At 42.3% G+C, this 21,890-nt stretch overlaps 1 protein-coding gene and 1 long non-coding RNA gene across 2 annotated transcripts in view; one reads left to right on the top strand and one right to left on the bottom strand.

Annotated features, from left to right (window-relative positions):
• The window catches only part of NDST2 (N-deacetylase and N-sulfotransferase 2), a 79,807-nt gene extending 64,520 nt beyond the window's left edge, over window positions 1-15,287 (top strand). The window contains exons 7-14 of the mRNA XM_081329002.1: window positions 3,919-4,101; window positions 6,630-6,726; window positions 7,589-7,712; window positions 9,165-9,339; window positions 9,443-9,613; window positions 11,799-11,908; window positions 14,320-14,422; window positions 14,527-15,287. Of these exons, the coding sequence (XP_081185128.1) occupies window positions 3,919-4,101; window positions 6,630-6,726; window positions 7,589-7,712; window positions 9,165-9,339; window positions 9,443-9,613; window positions 11,799-11,908; window positions 14,320-14,422; window positions 14,527-14,652 (1,089 nt within the window). The 3' untranslated portion in view covers window positions 14,653-15,287. The remainder of the gene's footprint in view (window positions 1-3,918; window positions 4,102-6,629; window positions 6,727-7,588; window positions 7,713-9,164; window positions 9,340-9,442; window positions 9,614-11,798; window positions 11,909-14,319; window positions 14,423-14,526) is intronic.
• Window positions 13,163-21,619, bottom strand: LOC308668807. Its single transcript, XR_014026593.1, has 4 exons — window positions 21,288-21,619; window positions 17,164-17,309; window positions 15,286-15,374; window positions 13,163-14,218 (listed from the first exon to the last, which is right to left on the bottom strand). It is a non-coding gene; the product is annotated as an uncharacterized lncRNA (long non-coding RNA).
• Window positions 21,620-21,890: the final 271 nt, after the last annotated feature.

Below are 21,890 nucleotides of genomic sequence, written 5' to 3'. Positions count from 1 at the left end.
AAAGGGCCAAGTTTGAAGGCCCCTGTTCTACAGTGCTTTCACACAAATACAGCTGTCAGCAAAAAGTCAATTTTTCCCCTCACTTTTGCTGAAGAAATGAATAATAACACTTTTCCCCAGGCTTTCGTAAATTAAAAAACGGAGCATACAGGATGTGAGAAGATGACTTTTTGAGGTCATGACATTTATTAGTAAGGCTAAGTTTATGAAATCCTGTGAAATTACACAGTTCCCAATTGTTAATTTTTCAAGTCAAAAATACTGTACCTCTTTTTTGCTTTATAGTCAAGTACTTCCTCAAGACATTGAGAGAAGCCTTTGCTGTTGGTCACATCGTAACATGTCTGCTCTTGCCACACTTCAGGTCACATGGCTGGAAGAGACATTAGAGGTCTTTTAGTCTAATCCCCTGCCCGTGGCAGGAGTCTTTTTACCTTCCTGGATAAATGGTTATCCAATCTTTTCTTGAAAACCTTCAGTAATGGAGCACCCACAACTCCAGGAAGCAAGCCGTTTCATTGATTAATCGTTCTTACTGTTAGAAAATTCTTCCTTATTTCCAGGTTGGATCTCCCTCTGATGAGTTTCCACCCATTGCTTCTTGTCCTGACCTCAGGTGCTTTGCAGACTAAATCAACCGTCTCTTCCCTGTGACAACCCTTCAAATACTGGAAGACTGCTGTCATGTCTCCCCTAAGCCTTCTCTTTGTTAGGCTAAATATACCTAATTCCCTTAGCCGTTTATCATATGATTTAGCTTCCATATTCCTTATCATCTTCTCTGTACTTTTTATAGGGCCTCAGCATCTTTTTTGATCGTAACCAGAACCAGATGCACTATTCCAGGGGTAGGCAACCTCGGCTCTTTTATGACTCATGGACCTCAACTCCCAGAATGCCTGAGTCAGCTGACTCAGGAATTCTGGGAGTTGAAGTCCATGAGTCATAAAAGAGCCGAGGTTGCCTACCCCTGCACTATTCCAAATGTGACTCCGCTAATGCAGTATGGAGCAATACTATAACTTCCTGTAATCTTGATGAACATCCTAATGAGCTGAAACTGATTCCTTGCAGTAGGTTCCAAGATATTCGGGTCCTTATTTGGATACTTTATGGATACAGTTGACAAAACATTCAAATGAGACCTCTAATATCCTGGAATCTATTGCAAGGAATCAGTTTCAGCTCATTAGGATGTGCATCAAGATCACAGGAAGTGATAGTACCTTGCAGCTGACTATAGCTGATATCTATGGGATCCTTTCATTTCCTGGGTTAAGTTTTAGAAGCCCTTAAATAATAAAGATAATTCTGTTGGCCAACAACTTGAATGTCCTCTGGAATTGCAGAATGAGAACTTAAGGAAAATTGTGTCATGGCCCAACTGACTTTATGAGTCTCTGAGGGCAGACCATCTTAATGAGATCTTCAGTATATAACAAGGGTCTTCAAACTTGGCCCTTTTATGACTTGTGGACTTCAACTCCCAGAATTCCTCAGCCAGGCACATTTCATTCAAGTGACTGTCCAGTCTCTATTTAGTGATGGAGCGCCCATGATTTCTGAAGGCGGGCTGTTTCACTGGTTAATTGTCCTCACTGTTAGGAATTTTCTCTTTAATTCCAAGTTGCTTCTCTCTTTGGTCAGTTTCCAACCATTGTTTCTTGTCCTGCCTTCTGATGCCTTGAAAAATAAATTGACCCCTTCCTCCTAGTGGCAGCCCCTCAGATACCAGAATACTGCTATCATGTCGCCCCTATTTCTTCTTTTCTTTAGACTAGCCAAACCCAAGTCCCATAACCGTTCTTTATATCTTTTAGTCTTCAGGCCTTTGATCATTTTAGTTGCTCTTCTCTGAACTTTTTCCTAAGTCTCAACATCTTTTTTGTAGTATGGTGACCAAAACTGGTTGCAGTGTTCCAGGTGTGGTCTTAGTAGGGTTTTTATAAAGCGGTACTAATACTTTGCATGATCTTGATTCTATGCCTCTGTTTATACAACCCAGGGTTGTATTAGCTTTTTTAGCTGCTGCTGCACACTGCTTGCTCGTAGTCAAGTGATCGTCCACTAGGACTCCAAGGTCCCTCTCACAGTTACTGTTTTTGAGCCAGGTCTCGCCTAATCTGTATTTCTACCTTTGGTTTTTCCTGCCTAAATGTAAAACTTTGCTTTTCTCCACATTATTTGTTAGTCTAGTGTTATCTTGGTTGTTGATTATTAGTGAGGAGGTGTTTTGATCTTTTCATTTCCTTTTTGTCTTTAACTCTGTTTGACTGTTGATGGCCAATTTGTCTGAGTTCCAGACTTCCAGCCACTCTGCAGCTTCCCTCCATTATTGACCAACAAGGAGCTGAAGACATCCCTAAAAATCATATAGATCAGAGAGACAGTGGCTTGGTTTATACCACATGCTGCACTAGACTAAAATGAGGTTGAATAGTTTGTACTTTCTGTACAATAGTTTTACCACAGGAACACAGCATGTTATGTAAATAGAGCAAATCTGTCAAAGGCAAATTGACTCTGACTTGACTTATGTGCCTTTTCATTCCTAACTATATATACATTTTCAAGGTCTGCATCTCAAGTTCAGCCAAGGCCTTATTAGGGCAGAGAGTTCTGCCTAACAAGATCTTGACTGAACTTGGGGTGCAGACCTTGAAAATGACAGGAGGTGATATGTGTTTGTGAGAGTGTGTGTGTGTGTGTGCGCGCGTGCACACACACACACACACACACAGAGACACACATTACCTCTCTTCCTAATAAGATCTTGACTGAACTTGGGTTGGTGAATGAAGTTTCATTAGGATGCAATTGCAGGCTCCCCTCATGGATGGTCCCTAGAACTTTTCTTACATGCTTTTCCTAGGAACTTCTTTACTTTGTCTCAAATTGGCATCACCCATTATGGTCACACTGGATAGAAATACTTCTCTTAAATGTGATAACTGCACTTGAGTGTTCAGATGTTAAGATACCATTCATTGTTAAATTGTCTGTTGTATTGCTCATAGTATCTGGCACTCATAACCACAATTGTCTGAATTGTCAAACTAACCAAGAGATTTATAGAGTTCTTACTGCAAGATTAAACATGGGCAATTAGTAAACTTTTTTGCCAAGTTCTTAACTGTAATTATGGTATGCAGACATCCGTTGGTACCTCCAGTATTAATTGTTCTAGATTTGATTTTCTCATACTTTGAAATATTGTATTTGTGTTTTATTGGTCTGGGACTAAAAAACAACAGGATCAAAATTAATTATGTGATATAGATAGATATGACAGTTCCCTTCCCTGTCACACCTCCCAGACTATAAAAAAATGGAACACACAGGTCTTAATACTGTAATTGGATTCTTAAAAGGACATTCCAGTTATATTTGTTTAGACAGATCAAATAAATCCTTGGGTAGGTCTTTCCATGAGATTCTTGGTGGGGGGCAAAGAAGTGCAGGGGTCATATTTCTAGAACACTAAAAGTATTTTGTTGGCTTATGACCTCCACCCACCGATGGAGACTAGATTTTTAGTAAGCATGACAACATGACAGTAGAAGCAGTTCCTTGCACTTGAAATGCAATATACAAATAAAAAGGACAATATAAATAAATAGCTCTGCATTCAACAGATTGAGAGACATGGTGGCTTCCTTTCAGAAAGAAAGAACTAAGTTGGACTGATGAATTAATTAAAATCCTCTCAAGAAGTTCTGGGACACAGGAATTATTTATATGAATATCTTCCTCTGTGTGAAGGATGACTGTAAATGTCAAATCTAAACCAATGAAAGATCAAAAACTATAGGATCTTGGACATTGTATACTTTGCTACTGCAAAAAGCAAGCAGTAGGACCCAAGTGCATTTGTTTGTTGATACTAATGAAAGCTTCCATTTCCTTCCTTGTTTGTAGATCAGCATCTTCATGACTCACTTGTCCAATTATGGCAATGACCGGCTTGGGCTCTACACTTTTGAAAGTCTTGTCAAATTTGTGCAATGCTGGACCAATCTTCGTCTCCAGACATTGCCTCCCATCCAGTTGGCCAAAAAGTATTTTGAAATATTTTCAGAGGAAAAGAACCCTCTGTGGCAGGTGAGGAAGCATTTGGAGAGGGGGGGGGGCATTTTCCAACAATGTCTAAGATAGCCTCCCATTGATTCAGTTCAGCTGAAGAGCTTGATTTGACCTTAATACAAAAGTAGAAAGTTCAGAGTTAAATGAATCTTAATTATTTGCTGCAGGAGAGAAGTTCCTACATTTGATTTTCGTTTTGATTCTTTTGGAATTAACTGGGAATATGGAAAGTTATTGCTGTTTCTGAACATAGGAAACTTTATTTTTGAGAGACGTTTGGCCTTTTTGAATTGACTCTGAATCCATTTTCAGCTTGTACTTTCACTGTACAGGCAAGGTGGGTCATTGGTGAATCCAACAAATTTCTTAATGGCTGGCCCTTTAGCACTGTTTTCATTGTTGGGTAATCTAGGTTCTTCCCAGTTGCAATGTATGGCAGTGAAAGTTGGACCATAAAAAAGGCTGAGCGCCAAAGAATTGAGGCCTTTGAACTATGGTGCTGGAGAAGACTCCTGCAAGTCCCTTGGACTGCAAGGCGATCAAACCGGTCCGTCCTAGAGGAGATCAACCCTGACTGCTCTTTAGAAGGCCAGATCCTGAAGCTAAGTACTTTGGCCACCTAATGAGAAGGAAGGACTTACTGGAGAAGAGCCTAATGCTGGGAAAGATTGAGGGCAAGAGAAGAAGGGGACGACAGAGAATGAGGTGGCTGGATGGAGTCACTGAAGCAGTAGGCGTGAGCTTAAATGGACTCCAGAAGATGGTAGAGGACAGGAAGGCCTGGAGGAACGTTGTCCATGGGGTCGCGATGAGTCGGACACGACTTCGCAGCTAACAACAATCTAGGTTCAGACCCCCAACTGAGGCTGTCATTTTGAAAATAAAACGATATTCATAAGTACTGTACAGTTGGAAACTGCTGTGACACATCGGGGACAGCTCTCCTTTGACAAGCAAGTTTTAGTGACCAATCAAAACAAAGTCAACAGACACCACATATTTGACCTTCCTCTTAGCCAGAAAGATAACCTTAAAACCAGTTTTTGTTTTTCTTCATGTACCAGTCCAGATTATACATTAACCTGTAAATACATCATGGCATCTGTATCCATCAGTCTTTGAAAGAGGAATGAGGAGATGATTATTAGCATCGCTATTTAACTATCTTAAAAAATTCAGCTGGAGAGTTCCCCTGGGTGGGCAGTATTTCAGAGAAGTCCAGTTTTCTTTTATTCCTGGAAACTCCCTCTGATAATATGCAATTAAGCAGTCCTTTGGTAGAATAGATAATAAAGGAACCGGAGTGTTTGAATATCAGTTGCTCCCATCAACTGGCTATAAAAGTTATGCTATGCTAAGAATCCAGCTAGACCAACCTTGAACGAAGATAATTTCACCTGCCTGAGCTATTTCAAATTCTTGCAATACTACCAGATTATCACCCCATCTCCTCCAAATCACAGAATATAAGAGAGAGTATACAGCAGGATGAACAAATGGTCTATTGTTGAATGCTAACACTTTAAATTTCCTGCTGCTCAACCAGCCCCCCCCCCAAAATATCCAGAATTTGAACCCACAATTTCTGATTCTATCTTTTGGAACAACTTTGAATGATCTTCAGGGTTGAAGACAGCTATCAGGTGTTTTCCAAAGTAAAGATACCCATAGCACTCACTGTTCCTCATAATCTTTTTTCTTTGCAAGCCCTTTGTCATCTTGGTGGCTCTCATCTGAACATGCTCCAATATCAGTGCACTTCCTATAATGTGCCGCTCAAAACCCAAGAACATGCTGGAATAATGTGACCGATGCAAAAAAGATTAGAAAAAATAACTTCTCTTGAATTTCCTATTAGGAAAAGACCAAAATCAAACAAACAAGATTTCAAAATATGTGCCGATTTCAAAAAATAAACTTTTCAAAAATTCTTTGTCGTTTTGATACATTAAATGTTTTCATAACATTATGAAAAAAATGTAGTGTGATTAAAAAAAATGTAGTGTGATTAAAGACTCAGTATTCTTCTAAGAAGAATCGCGGTGGCTCAGTGGCTTAGGACGCTGAGCTTGTCGATCAGAAGATCGACAGTTTGGCAGGTCGAATCCCGAGTGCTGCGTAACAGAGTGAGCGCCTGTTACTCGTCCCAGCTTCTGCCAACCTAGCAGTTCGAAAGCATGTAAAAATACAAGTAGAAAAATAGGGACCACTGCGGTGGGAAGGTAACAGCGTTCCATGCGCCTTTGGCGTCTAGTCATGCTGGCCACATGACCACGGAAGACGTCCTCGGACAAACGCTGGCTCTTCGGCTTTGAAACAGAGATGAGCACCGGCCCCTAGAGTTGGAAACGACTAGCATGCATGTGCGGGGGAACCTTTACCTTTACCTTATTCTTCTAAGACCAGTCATCTGGTATCATAGTAGTACATTCCGAATGGTAGAAGGCATCTTAGATGGGGACCTTCTTATACAGTTTATTTACCTAATGCACATGAAGTCTTGTATTTCCTACATGATCTCACATTTGATGTCTTTCTTGACATAGAACCCTTGTGATGACAAGCGACATAAGGATATCTGGTCAAAAGAGAAGACATGTGACCGACTTCCCAAGTTCCTTATTATTGGTCCTCAAAAAACTGGTAACATTTATCCCCAATGGCATTTTTCATCTTAACAATTTGACATTCGTTATTGTGGTAATAGCATTCTGTGGAAATACCATGCTAACAAATAATTTTAAAAATAGGTAGAAATCCCTGTACTCCTTGCCAAAATGAATTATTTTCTAGAACCCTTAGAGATCCTGGCCTTAAGATTACCATACTGAAATTTGGCCACAAAATATATAGAATAATAATCGTGAAATTTCCCATCAATTTTCAGCAACAAACTAAGAAATTAGTGGGGATATCCATAGACCCAATTTCTTGATAAGAATTGCCAGAGAGATGTTGTAGGGAGGTTTAAACTGTAAACCAGTATTCTTCACCACTCCAATATATTGGATAAGTGAGAAGAAATACAAGTTGTCCTTGACTTACAATCATTTATTTAGTGTCTGTTTGAAGTTACAATAGCACTGAAAAAATGACTTATGATCAGTTCTCACAACTGTTGCAGCATCCCCATGGTCATGTGATCAAAATTTGGGCACATGGCATCTGGCATATATTTATGACAGTTGTACTGTCCTGAGGCTATGTGATCATCATTTGCAATCTTCTCAGCTGGCTTCCAATAAGCAAAATCAATGGGGGAAGCCAGATTTGCATAATGACTGCAGGATTCACTTAACAACTGCAGTAATTCACAACTATGGCAAAAAAGATCATAAAATGGGGTGTAACTCATTTAACAACTGCTTGCTTAGGATTGCAAATTTTGGGTTCAGTTGTTACCGTAAGTCAAGGTCTGTATTTGAAACCAGCAGTTATTTGTAGCTGAAGTAAACCCAACATACCTTGATGAAGCTTTTGTTTTCCTCTTATTTCTCTGTTGCAGGCACAACCGCTGTGCATTTCTTTCTCTCCATGCACCCAGCTGTGACTAGCAATTTCCCAAGCCCATCCACCTTTGAAGAGATCCAGTTCTTTAATGGACCCAATTATCACAAAGGAATTGATTGGTATGTTCTTGGATTACTATTGAACTGCCTCCAAGCGCCTTTGGATTCTGCCTAGCTTGGACTTTCTAACCCTGGTCAAAAAGCTAGGCCAAGATTCTCTGCACCCTGTTGTGTTGCCATGCTTCTCCCTCGCACTAGCAGCTTATTATTATTCTTGTTCCAGCATTTAGCCAGTTGTATAAAAGAATGTTAACTTCAAGTGTAATATAACACTGCTAACTTTTAATTAGTCCGAGACCTGCTTGTGTTGGTCACTGGTTTGCATTCATTTCTTTTTAAAAAAAAATATTAAAGTTTTATTAAAACTAAAATAAAAATGAAAATAGTGGGAAAATGGTGAAAGGAAAAGAGAACAGAAAAAAGTGTAGGGGAAAGGGGGGGGGAAAAGCCTTGATTTCTGATTCTTTTTAGTGCAATAGAATAAAATAATAATGTTAAATCCCCAGCTTTTTACTGTAACATATTTCATATGTACTAGCCATTTCTATAATGACAAATTTATCTAGTCAGCAAAGTTTCATTTTTTTCCATCTCAAGCACAAAAATTCAGAAGCGGCTTCCAAGTAGAAGCAAAGTTGGATGCATTCTTTTCTTCGATTAGAGCAGTTAATTCAGCCAGCTGCATTTATCATGTCGTAAAGCAATGACGCGGTGGCTCAGTGGGTTAGGACGCTGAGCTTGTCGATCAAAAGGTCGGCAGTTTGACGGGTCGAATCCCAAGTGCCGCATAACAGAGTGAGCGCCTGTTACTCATCCCAGCTTCTGCCAACCTAGCAGTTCGAAAGCACGGAAAAATGCAAGTAGAAAAATAGGGACCACTCCGGTGGGAAGGTAACAGTGTTCCATGCGCCTTTGGCGTCTAGTCATGCCGGCCACATGACCATGGAGACGTCCTCGGACAAGTGCTGGCTCTTCGGCTTTAAAACGGAGATGAGCACCGGCCCCTAGACTAGCACGCACGTGCGGAGGAACCTTTACCTTTACCTTTAAAGCAATGACTAGATCGGTGTTTCTCAACCTTGATGACTTTAAGATTTGTGGATTTCAACTCCTAGAATCCCCCAGCCAAGATGAGAAACACTGGGCAAGACAGTCTTCAGAGAAGATGTCATTGACGTTCCCCATAAGACAGACTTCATTGCATTCCAGGTTGCATAAGAACATGGCCTATCCAGCAGAAGGGAGGCCAGAGACTCCTGCCAGAAAGATGCAAATGTTTGCGTGTACTGTGTGCCATATCAGAATGAGATGCCCACAAGAGCATTGGTTTCTGGAAATGCATTGAATTTGAGAATTATCAGTTATGTCAGGGGCTTTTTAAATCTTCCATCCATTCATCCCTGAGTCTGTCAGTGCCTGCAAGCTTCTTATGTATAATAAGAAACCAGGAATTGCTCAGTTCCAACATTGTTATTCCCTTATATTTTTTTCCTGATTTCTTCAACTTGACAGGTACATGGAATTCTTCCCCATCCCTTCTAATGCCAGCACAGACTTCATGTTTGAGAAAAGTGCCAATTACTTTGATACCGAGGTAGTCCCCAAACGAAGTGCAGCTCTTCTTCCACAGGCCAAAATCATTGCTGTCCTTATCAACCCCGCTGACCGAGCCTACTCTTGGTATCAGGTAACTCAGAAAGGCTAGGCTGCATAGGTGAAATTTCACATGTTGGCCTTTTGAATTGGGGAAAAGCAGTTTTTTGCTCTTAATTCACTTTTCACACTTGCAGCACCAACGTGCTCACAGTGACCCTGTGGCACTTAACTACACCTTTTACCAGACCATTTCTGCTGGACGCCAGGCCTCTCAAGAGCTGCACAATCTACAGAGTCGCTGTCTGAATCCTGGATTATATTCAAAGCATCTGGAGAGATGGTTAACGTATTTTCCAACAGGGCAGGTACAGCATTTTTTTTCCAAGATCTAGCTTATGTTTACAGGCAATTTAAGTGAACTCTAAAACTGATATTGAGCAATCTTTGTCAAATGTATTAACTTTAATTTGTACAAGCAAACCAGGATTCTTCTTGAATATCTCTTTGTATGTGACAACTTACAAAAGGTCTCTCTCACAAACAAACAGATATTGAATAAGTATAAACACTACTAAAATAACACACTGTTAAAAACTTGCTGACTTTCTAGGTTTCAGAGATGAGTAGACCCAGAGTGCAAAGAAACATTGAAGAAGCAGTTTCTTGAACTTTCGAGCTTCATCATTAATGCAAACCCTGGTTATAGAAAATTCTACACTGTATCTTGCCAGTAGAATCACTGTATATATGAGATAAAGAAATTTCTCAGCCATCCCCTTCAAGAAGGGGGGGGGGGAAAGTATAATTGTCTGGTAACCAGATAGAACTAGGAATTACCTGCTACCGTGTTTCCCTGAAATTTAGACCTGGTCTTATTTTTTTTTTGCCTCCAAAAGAAGCACTAGGTCTTAATTTCAGAGAATGTCTTACCTTAGGACCATCACAGCCAGGCCTCCCATATCCTGACACCTGTCATGTTGCTGCTTGACGTCTTATGCGGCCACTTGCCACCACTTGCAGCCTGATGCCATGTGGTGCATTGCATTGTTTCCGCATGGTGCTTTGCACCATTTCTGCTGCTTGCAGCAAGAAGCTGCACGGCGCTTCGGGCCATTTCTGCTGCTCATGGCAGGACGTCGCACAGCTCTTTGGGCCTTTTCTGACAGCAGAAACAGCCTAAAGAGCCATACGGCATCCTGCCACAAGCAGCAGAAATGGCTCAAAGAGCCATGCGGCTTCTTGCCGTGAGCAGAAATGACCCCAAGAGCCATGCAGCGTCCTGCTGGGAGGAGCAGAAATGGCGCAAAGCACCATGCGGCATCCTGCTATGAGCAGCAGCATCGGCCCAAAGCGCTGTGAAACCTCCTGCTGGGAGCAGCGGCACTGGCATGATGAGCCACGCAGGTTGACAGGTGTGGGAGGCCTGGTTGTGGCGGTCCTACCGGTAAGGTAGGCAGGTGTGGGGTACGTGGGGCAGCTTTACCCCCCGTACCCCTGCCCTAGCTTGATTTTTAGGCGTGCACCTCGCCCCAAAACTAGGGCTTATTTTTGGAGTAGGGCTTATATTAGGCCCACTCCAAAAAAACAAGCTAGGGCTTATTTTTTGGTTGGGTCTTGCATTCGGGGAAACACAATATGTCTGTCCAGCTATATCATATTGATTCTCCGTTCAGGAAATATCACTAAAGTGATGTACATCATACAGAAATACTCTACAAGTCTTTGGTGAGATTTTGTGTAAATGCTGCAAAGAGAATATTGTCAGCCCTTTTGAACCATCCATAATCCTGAAGTGCTGTAAGTGGTTTACTTAAGTGCTATGAAAACATAAAGTGAGTTGTTTACTAAGCAAATAACTCCCAGAGTTTGCCATGTCTTTATTGAACATATTGAGCCAAATTATTTTTTCTGTTGGAAAAGGTTTGTGAAGGCCAACAATATCGTTCTCCTGAAGGGATCAATTGAGCTGGCTCTTCCAGTTAATGAGACCACAGCCAGTGAGACACTTGAGGGACCTTCCCCTATGCAGAAATATTATATATTGTCATCATGATGCAGGTTTGTGAAAGGGAATCATGCCCCAATCAAGAGACTTTCACAGACTTCCAGAAAAATCTTCATGTCACTCCTCATGAAGGAGTGAGAGGGGCTCTGAAATCATTGCAGCAGTTCCAATGCAGGGCAGCCCAAAAATATCCGTAGTTGAAGCAGTTCAGTAAAAAGCCAAAATACTTTCAAGCGAGCATGCAAGGTTGATCAACAGGTATCACTGTTACTGTTAAAGGAACTTTTACTGAGCCTGTGTCTTCATATCCTTTTTCAATAAACATAGCAAATGTTGGCTCAATGGGCTCAATAAAGGCACAACGCTGGACCCTGCTTGTGGGTTGTTTGTCAAATCCAAATCTCCTTATCTACAGATAGGTCTTAGGTAAAGATTATTGAAGGTCGCAGTCTGGCAGGATTACAAATTGTACTAAAAGTTTCTTTCATTGATGCAGTGGTTGGTTAGATTTACCATGAACTTTGGCCATTTCTCCTTCCATTTAGATTCTGATAGTTGATGGGCAGGAGCTCCGACACAGCCCCTTTTCCATCATGGACAACATTCAACGGTTTCTGGGAATCACACCACTGCTCAACTACACACAAGCACTAAAGTAAGGATTCTCCAATTGCATGAAGGCACTTTCATCCTGAAATCTTTGTAAAGATGTATACATTTGTGTGACAGCTGCTTATAAGCTAATTTCCCTGTATGACCTGATTTAAACACAGCACTTCTAGGTCAACAAAGTATTAAATGAGGAGGTGGTCAGGCAACCCCTTCCCTTCCTTTCATAGAATTTCTGGTTTGTTTTATCACTCTTCCCATTTCCACATCATGAGAATCAGAGGATGTGGAGCCCAGGAGCTTGTTAATTGCTCCCACTTCAGTCAGTCTTAACTTGTTTGTGAAGGCCTGGCAGGGTAGACAAGTCGCTCCCCTCTTTATAGTCTCATCAAACCAGGTTCGATGGCGTGGGATGGTGCTAGTGGCAGCCAAACAACATCCGAGCTTGTTGCCATCTTCTAGGGATCCCTTATCTCTGAATCAGACTTCAGTTTACAATTAAAGGGGACTTACAGAATAAAAATAATCATCCCTACGATTACAGCCTTGAAAGGCACTTTTTGTCTGCACAGAGGAAGCTAGAGTGGGCAGTCTCTCAAGGCCAATGGATATGCTGGGAATTTTGAAAGGGTGAGATGGAGAGGTTCTCTTCTCCCAAATGTTGCCTTGGAGTTCTTGCCTGGAAACGATGGGCAGAGGCTGGAGAGAGAGAGCCAGACATAAAAAGGGCCTTTGCCCGAGAACAGAGGGCGAGCTGGGTCTGCATTAATCCTGATGGCTCACCAGCCCATCCCCCCATTTGGCCTTTTCCTCCCCTCTTAGGCAAGTGCACACATGTCACACATGTCAATGAAGATTCTCAGTCTTCCAAGTAGAGTTGTCTGCAAGTTGAGTCATGGCAATTGGGCTTGTTTTCTTATTGGTCTGAGACTGAGATGTTCTGCTACCCATCTGAGCAGCTTCTTCAGTCTGAACAAATTGATTAGGGGAATCTGAGTAGGCAGAAAGTTGTTCGAATGTACCAACTCCTAACATTCTTAGGGGTGGGTATTTCTGCACTAACCTCATGGTTTCTTCCCCAAATTGCAGGCTTGTTCTGACTGAAGAAGCTGCTTGGATGGGCAGCAAACTGTCTCAAACCAACAAGAAAATAAATCCAGTTGCCATGACTCAACTTCCAGATACACACACAGACACACACACACACACACACACACACACACACACACACACGACATCCAGGTCGAGAATCCAAATAAAACTCCAGGTTGATTCAGTTTCCGAAAATCTTACTGCTTGTTGAATACACTGCATGGTAATGTCGAAGCAAAACTAACTCTAAGGTTCCAACACCAAATCAAAGTCTTAAACAATAATTTTCCCAGCCAAACCCCTAACATCTTACGTAGTCTATATAAACAAGTTCATTTTATTATGGGAACCGTCTGCTTCAAATCCACACCAATTATAGTGTCCTTGAATAGGTTTCAGGCTCTCATGGTCTTCAACGGAATCGTAGAAGTTTCATTTCTCCTTCTAACCCACTCAAAAGTAACACCTCCCCCTCTTGCTTTAAAAGCAAGTTGAAATGCAGAGGCATGTAGCTGCCCATGTTTCATCCTTAACAAACACACACAGAGAGACATTTATTTTTAAGAACGCCTCTAGAACTCGAGTCCTCCTATTTTGTTCCCTTATTTTGCAGCATGCCATTCCCATTTATTTTAATTCAAGGAAAGAAAAAAGACAAGTTGGACAGGCTAGCTGGCACCAAGAAAGGAGTCTGTAGATAGAAGCTACCCAGCCCAATGAAATTCTTGCTAGCATAAATGCAGAGGTTTATGTATTGCTGCCTTTGTTATGTTCTAGGTTGCCGACACCACTTTCATCTGCGTTTCCTGCTGCTTTCATTCATTGTTGCTTTTGCTTTATTGCTTTTATTTAAGCTACCATGAATAGGACAAGAATAATGCATAAATTAATTTCAATAAGTAAACTGTACCAAGGACAAAGAGCCTAAGAGGATTCTTGTAGAGAGCCAGGATACCCAAGACGGACTTCTTCCCTCTGTCTCCATAGGCGGGATCAGATTAGATCTTGCAGAGCTTCTTGCCAAAGGGGATATCTCAGTCCCTGCCTTGCCTTGGAGAGCCCATCAGCTCTGCCATGGAATCCCTCCCGCACCAGACTCTGCTACCAGATTCAGAGCATATCCTTGACCCGCAAGGGCACAGATTATTCAGAGCCAGCCTGAAATGTAGGAGATCATTGTGTTTCATTTTACTTCCTGTAATATAAAGCTGGTGATGGCTTTTTTTCTGGGAGATAGCAAGATCATTGCCCAAACAGATCATTTCTGAAAGAAAGGGAAAATTAGGAAGGTTATTTAGTTAACCTTCACAACACTCTAAAGCACAGGTATGTAAAAGGACTATATAAAACAAGTTCCCCTTTCAGGTATGATGACGCAAAGGGATTTTGGTGCCAGCTGCTTGATGGAGGAAAGACTAAATGCCTGGGGAAGAGTAAAGGGAGAAAATATCCAGAGATGGATTCCTCGGTAAGCTACACAGAACTCCTGCATGTCTGTTACAATTGAGAGAGAAAAAAAGAGTTGCAAGTGGCCGTTCATTAACAGGTCCTCTCTTTTTGGGACCCCTGCAGTCCCGCATGTTCCTGGCAGATTTCTACCATGAGCACAACATGGAATTATCCAAGTTGCTGAACACCCTCAGGCAGCCTCTTCCCACGTGGCTCAGGGAGGAGCTGCAGAATTCAAGCTGGAGCTGAAGCCCTGATCTCCACAACCAAGACTGCCAAACATAAAGTGGGACCCCTCGGGAAGGACACATATGTGTGAACACACACACACACACCACTGCCAACTTTCCTTGAATCACTCTGAGAGGGAGGAGGAAGCGTGCTGTCTGTGGGCGAACCATGCACCTTTAACTATTTGTGGTTTGAGTCAGCTGAGAAACACCTTCAGACCGTAATTGCATAAGATACTGTGCAATAGTTGCCCATTGTTCCCAAATTCTACAGTAACTAACATAGGAATGTGTGTAGCCTGTAATTCCCAGATGCAAGGAAGCTGAAAGGAGCAGAAACATGCAAGTGTGTTGGCTACTATGACATTTCCTGTTAATGTCCAAAATGCTCAGGAAACTAGCAAGTGAATGTCTTACTGTTTGTGACAACTCTGTTACATATTGGGTAGTGTTTCCAAAGTTCTTAGTCAGACATCAAATGGCATTTTCTTAATTCCATTTTAGTTATTTCATTATTTCTACTCCAGGGGTCAGGGAGACAAAATAGGTGATGTCACTAGAATGGTACAGACATTCTCAGAAAGTGGTTTGTGACAAGTAAAAGATGGAGAGAAATCTGATGTGCTCTCTTCAGCCACTGCAAGAAACTTACCTCATCTGGAATGAAAAGTTGTCCTCTGATGCCCGCTGCATGGATTTTTCTTCTGCATTTAGTTGTTAGTAGTCTCCTTTCATTCCTTTCTGAGCACAGCAAGGAGATTATGATTGAGAGGAAATAGAATTGGTACAAAAATTCTCATTTTGCTTCAGGTAAGTCTCCATTTCCTTGTAGAATCTATTCCTATTTTATCTTCTGCCTTGTTAACGCTGTCTGAGTACAAAGCAGATTCTGACCCATCTCTCAAACATGCCTTATGTACAGTGGCCGAGCAACTCCTAAGAAAACCAGTGCTGAGCTCATTGGAAATATGCAGCTGTTGACTTAAGACAGGGAGACACCTTGGGGCAACATCTGTAACTTGGTGTATTCATTGAACCAGGGAGGAAAGTGATGTCAACCAAGCTTTTGCATTGAGCCTTAGTTGTGCATTTTTAATTGTGAATTTACCATTGTCTGTAAATATATAATGTGGACTTTATAATATTTCATTCAATGTGTCTCCAAGCAGCAGGAAATGTTGTGTAACCAAAAATGTAACCCACCAACCTAAAACCCTGTGGCTGAAGAAAGAAAGCAAGTGCTGTTCTTCCTGCACTGGATTCATGTATATTGTCATTCACATTGAATGATACAAATAAATTCTTGGCTCTTGCAGCTGAGCACAATGTCTAAATAAAAATTAGACATAGCATTTGGATCAATAAATGAACTGCTTTATTTCTTGTTAGATGCAGATTTTCAAGTTGTGCTAACCTTTTTTCCTGATCGAATAGCTCTGATAACACATGCAGCAATGGAGATCTCTCTACACTGGATTGTAAGAACTGGCTTAGTTATCAAAATGAAACTAGAAATCAGTAAGACTAGATAATCTCAAAAGAATCTGATCAATAACATAAGAAACTGTATTTTCTGGAGGGAAAGCATGAGGCTAATTGGAAGTGGCAGACTTTTAAGCCTGACTGGGATCTGCTAAGAGATTCGAAGCTTAACCTCCTACAGCTAGGCCCATGTGAATTCCAAGAGAAGAAACTTCTAAACAAGGAGTGAAGGAGAAGGTCAAGGATACATGAGAGGTAGAATGGTACACACGGTATTCAGCTCAAGTCCAGGAGAAAAATTGGGTGTAAAACTAATTGCAAAAGAGGCCAGGTCCATATTGTGGTGTTCAGCACTTAAGAGTCACAGACAGCTCCTTTGAAGCATTTCAAAATCACACTTAAACAACGTAGGCCATTTCATGGGATTGAGCTACGGCTGCAGAGGGCAGCTGAGAATTTCTGGGAAAGGGGACGGCTGACTGAAGGAGCTGCGTGTCCTGATGCCTTTTTGCAATTCACTGCAAGGCACCTGCTCTTTCAAAGGAATCAAAGACATTTCCAAAATGGCTAGTATAAATGTTAATTGGAATGTCCTACACCTAGTCAAATATCAAGGGTAAGTGATAAGTTGATGATGACTACCGCAAAGATAAATGATTTCTATTGTAATATTATTGTAAAAATTTGCAGCAGCAAAACGAGGCCAAACCCATCTAATTTCTGGATTCCATCATTGTGCTGCTTTTAGGATGGTTTCTGCACCACTCAACCAGAACTGACTGGGAACACTTGACTTGCACTTTACAGTGACCTGGATTGTCCCTTTCTTTTTTACACATGATTTCAAACGCCTGGAAAAAGTGCTGAGCATTCTTCCAATGTTCTCATTTTATCATTCACGGAAAAAGCAGCAGCATTCAGACATACACAAATCTGAAAACAGGATTTTTATAACGGGACTTAAACAGAATAATGGCTTGAATGACTAGCTACAGGCAAGCTATTTGTGATCTTTGGGTCTCAGATTGATGGCAAATAAAAAGCTTACCTGAAGTAGACTGGAAAGATGAGTCAGGTAGAACTCTGGAAACCACAGTTCTGTTCTGGACTTGACATCTATCCAGTCATGCTTAATTATTATGTTTGCTTGGATGAGAGTTATTTTGCAGATGTCCCGGAGAAGTACTGTGTTTCCTCAAAAATAAGACCCACCCAGAAAATAAGCTTTAGTATGATTTTTAGTGTGCGCCTAATATAAGCCCTACCCCCAAAATAAGTCCTAGTTAAGAGCCTGCCCACTCTGTCCCACCGTCTGGTTGCTCGCTGCCGCAACAGGGCAGGAGGCTGCACATCATGCCAGTGCCATTGCCACAAATTGAGGCAAGGCAGGTGCGGGGATGGAGCTGCCCTGCACACGCTCACCTCAGGGCTCCCCCGTAGCGGGCCACTCTTTGCTTGGCGATCTTCCCCTGCCTGCTCAATGACCCGGCTGCCCACCTGCTTCTTCCCTTTCACTCCCCTCCTGAGCCAGACTGCCATGGTACAGAGGATGGGTGCAGGAGGCTCGGTTGCCTAACCTGGTCCCACTCTTCCATTTCAGAGCCATGTGGGAGTGATGGCAAAAGGCCTCTGCTGCTGCTGCGAATCAGCAGTGTCCGTTGCTGAAGGGGATTTCTTTGATCCCCGCTGTCCCCGCCCCAAAGATCACCTGCCCTGAGGCGGCCATCTCCTCCACCTGCCACCTGGGTCTTGCAGCGCTACATCGGGCTGCCTGCTGCCCACTCGCCACCTGTATTTTATGGTTTCAATGGTGGCAGCTCTGGAGGGCGGTGGTAGGCTCTCTGCATTGTCCTTGGGTTGGCGGTTTCCGCCACCGGCCCCCTTCATAGCTCTGCCCACACAGCCACAGGAGAGTTGGTGGCTGGAATCTTCGGAGCACCCCTGCCATTAGCTCTGATATAATTCTTCCGTGGCTGTGGTGGGCAGAGCCACAAAGATGGCTGGTGGCCGAAACCACCAGCCCTGGGACAATGCAGAGCCTACCACCGGCCTCCAGAGCTGCCACTGAAACCATAAAATACAGGTGGTGAACGGGCAGCAGGCAGCGTGATGCAGTGCTGCAGGACCCAAGCGGCAGGCGGAGGAGACTGCTGCTGCTGGTGGGTAGGTGATCTGCAGGGTGGGGCCGGCGGGTACCTAAGAAAGCCCCTCCAGCGGCGGACGTGGGGACCAGGTAAGGTGACTGAGCCTCCTCCACCCATTCTCCATAGCATGGCAGTCCGGCTCGGGCGGGGAGTGAAAGGGAAGAGGCAGGCGAGCAGCCGGGTCATTGAATCGGTGGGGGAAGGTCGCCGAGTGGGGAGTAGACTGGCTGCAGGGGCCCTGAGGTAAGTGGGTGTGCGGCAGCTTCACCCCCCACCTGCCTTGCCTCACTTTGTGGCACCAGCACAGCCTCCTGCCCCATTACGACTGTGAGCAACCAGACGGGATGGAATGGGTGGACGGCTGCAAAGTCAGACATCCCCCCCCCCAAAATAAGCCCTAATGGGTCTTTTGGTCCCCCACAAAAATATATATATAAAACCCGATCTTATTTTCAGGGAAATGGGTATATTCCTTGAAAATTTGGCAGTTTCTACTGGCAGGATGTAAGAAAAGCAAATACCATTTATTATCTATTTAGACAATCTATTTAGGCAAGAACAGCCTGAGAAATCTTATTTTCCTTATAAAGGACAAGACGAAGAGTTTCAAGGTATATTGGAAAGGATTGGAACTGTTTATGGAAAAGGATAGGCTTTGCCAGAAAGCTAGGCAGTATGTGGCAGAAACTCACTAATTGGATCTAAGGCAGTGAGGTTCTGTGACAAACATCTGTCACAATTTATAGGAGAAAAACATCTGTGTAATGGATAATTTTATGGAGTCCTTGATGCTCACTGAGCTTGCATGCTTAGCTGCTTGCAGATGTTTTATTACCCAACTAGACATCAGTGCTAGGGAGTGTGAGATTTCATCTTTATACAGTAGCTTGCACTGCCAGTGTTGGTGGGAGTATGGTTTTCTCCTTGGTAGTTCCTTAATTATTGTTTTCTGCTCAATTGTTTGCCTGGTGTTAATCCCTGCTTATCTGAGGATGGTATGTTCATTTCCTCAACACCAGCTTTATCTTACTGCATGTAAACCTCACACTCGCTAGCACTGATTAACTGCCTAAACAGTAAATGAAATACCTGCAAGCAAACAACCAGGCTCTGAGAACATCAAGGACTCCACAGTTCAAGCTACATATATTCTGTTCCATCTCTATACAAAGTTAGATAAGAAAGATCCATTCATAAGGACCAACTGCCTAGTTAACCAAGATCCTGAAATCACCACTATGAGGAATGCCTCTTTCGGAGACATTTCAGGAGGCAAACTGCCTTTGGTTTGAAAAGCTGAATAAAGTTTTGCTAAAACTACTAAGAGGCTACCTGAGGGTTCTGGAAGAAACACAAGGAAACAAGTTGCAAATGCCTGCGTAGATCTATTGAACGTTGGGTGCAATAAAATTATGATTCCTTTATTTATTTTTTCCTGATTTGCTCAACTTGACAGGTACACGGAATTCTTCCCCATCCCTTCTAATGCCAGGACTTCATGTTTGAGAAAAGTGCCAATTATTTTGATACCAAGGTAGTCCCCAAACAAAGTGCAGCTCTTCTTCCATAGCCCAAAATCATTGCTGTCCTTATCAACCCCCCTGACAGATGCCTGCGTAGATCTATTAATCACTGAGTGCAATAAAATTAGCAATCAAATATTGGAATATAGATGCCCAATACAGCAGCCAAATTTAATATTAAAGGATCAGACAAAACTTTGCCTTCAAGAATCACTAGACGTATTAGGTAAAGGTTCCCCCACACATGCATGCTAGTCGTTTCCGACTCTAGGGGGCGGTGCTCATCTCCGTTTCAAAGCCGAAGAGCCAGCGCTTGTCCGAAAACGTCTCCGTGGTCATGTGGCCGGCATGACTAGACGCCAAAGGCGCACGGAACGCTGTTACCTTCCCACCACAGTGGTCCCTATTTTTCTACCTGCATTTTTACGTGCTTTCGAACTGCTAGGTTGGCAGAGGCTGGGACGAGTAACAGGCGCTCACTCTGCTGCGTGGTACTCAGGATTCGACCCGCCAAACTGCCAACCTTCTGATCGACAAGCTCAGCATCCTAACCCACTGAGCCACTGTGAAATAATGATTTAATGATGATTATACACCATTTAATTGTAAGGAAACATGGTAGAACTTAGGAACATGGTCTTTTGGACAGATATCAAGGTAGTCCTTATGGGGAGAATGATCACATCTGGGTGTTGGATCCCTATTCTAACGGGTTTGTTATACAATTTAAGCCTGGAAAAACCTGAAGGCAGTGATTTTATCACTGCTGTACTCCCTTATAGAATAGTATATCCCTAAATAGCTTGCCTGTTTATCTTCACCAAGCATACTATACAAATATGAAGTACTGGAATTGAAGGCAACAAAAAGGGCAATCAAGATCTGCCTACTGTCCCATAAGCTTCTTCAGCCCAATACATTTTATGCCAAACATGTACATAAGAAATTGTCAAGTGTAATTGGATCAATTTAGAAGATACTCTGTCAGATAAATAGAGTGGTTAAAGCTGGATATTCCACTGCAGCTCCTGGCTGAAAAAACTGTCTATCCAAGCCAAGATCTATGACACGTTGGGGCTTATTTATTAACCAAGCTCTGTGCCATTTTTATTTACTTCAAGTTTATATTTGATCTCATTTCCAAAACAACACAATTAAAAAAAAACAATAGCTACTTCTGTTAATGCACAAACTTCACAAAAATAAGATATGTTGTAATATGCAAGACCACTGAAAAAATCCTAGTGGCAATGATATTTTAGTTCCCCTGTTGTTCAGTTGGAACAGCAACCCTCTTCTGGCAGAAAAAAGTTCCTTAGCGCATCATCCTGATAAGTAGCCAGTAGACATATTGCCATCAATGAGCTAATGCTTCTGTCATAAACGTCCATCAGACAAAAATGAGCTCTAAGCATGCCAGCCACTTACTACTACAAGGAAGCATTTGAGATCAATGACGTTAAAATTAAGACCTTGGTGTTTGCAAAGTGGTCTAAAGTGCTTACCTGGCAACCAAATGGTAAACAATAGTGATTTAAAATCTTCAAATATCTCGCCATGCTTTTTCATAGGTCTACTTAAATGCAAAATACACAAAAATCAGTTTCAGTTATATAACCCTTCTATCTTGCCAGGGGCAGTGCACACCCCAGCAGCATTAAAGCATTATTTGGCTGAAGTGTGATTATTCACTTGTTCCTGAGTAGTCAAGCTCCTTTGTTAGGTTGGCAAGATAAATTAAATAACTGTCCTTAAATTCCAAACAATAACTTTAGAATATCTTAACATCCAATAGCAATAGAACACTTATATACTGCTTCACAGCCCTCTCTAATCAGTTTAGAGTCAGCATTTGTGCAGTTGGGGTCCTTATTTTACCGACCTCAGAAGGATGGAAGGCTGAGTCAGCCTTGAGCTGGTGAGACTTGAACTGCCAGCAGTCATCAGAATTAGCCTGCAATACTGCATTCTAACCACTGCGCCACCATGGTTATAGATCACAGTACAAGTTAGTTCCCTTTGTGGAGAAGTTGCTACTCAAGTCCTGTTAATTTAAGCTTTCTATAAAGACACAGGACCCGTTTTGTGACTCCTTATCTGGCAAAGTA

Source organism: Vipera berus, assembly GCF_964194415.1.
Source record: "Vipera berus genome assembly, chromosome: 5".
In the NCBI taxonomy this organism is placed as follows: Eukaryota; Metazoa; Chordata; class Lepidosauria; order Squamata; family Viperidae; genus Vipera; species Vipera berus.
Note: the sequence above shows the minus strand (reverse complement) of the source record. Positions and strands in the feature narration are given on the sequence as shown.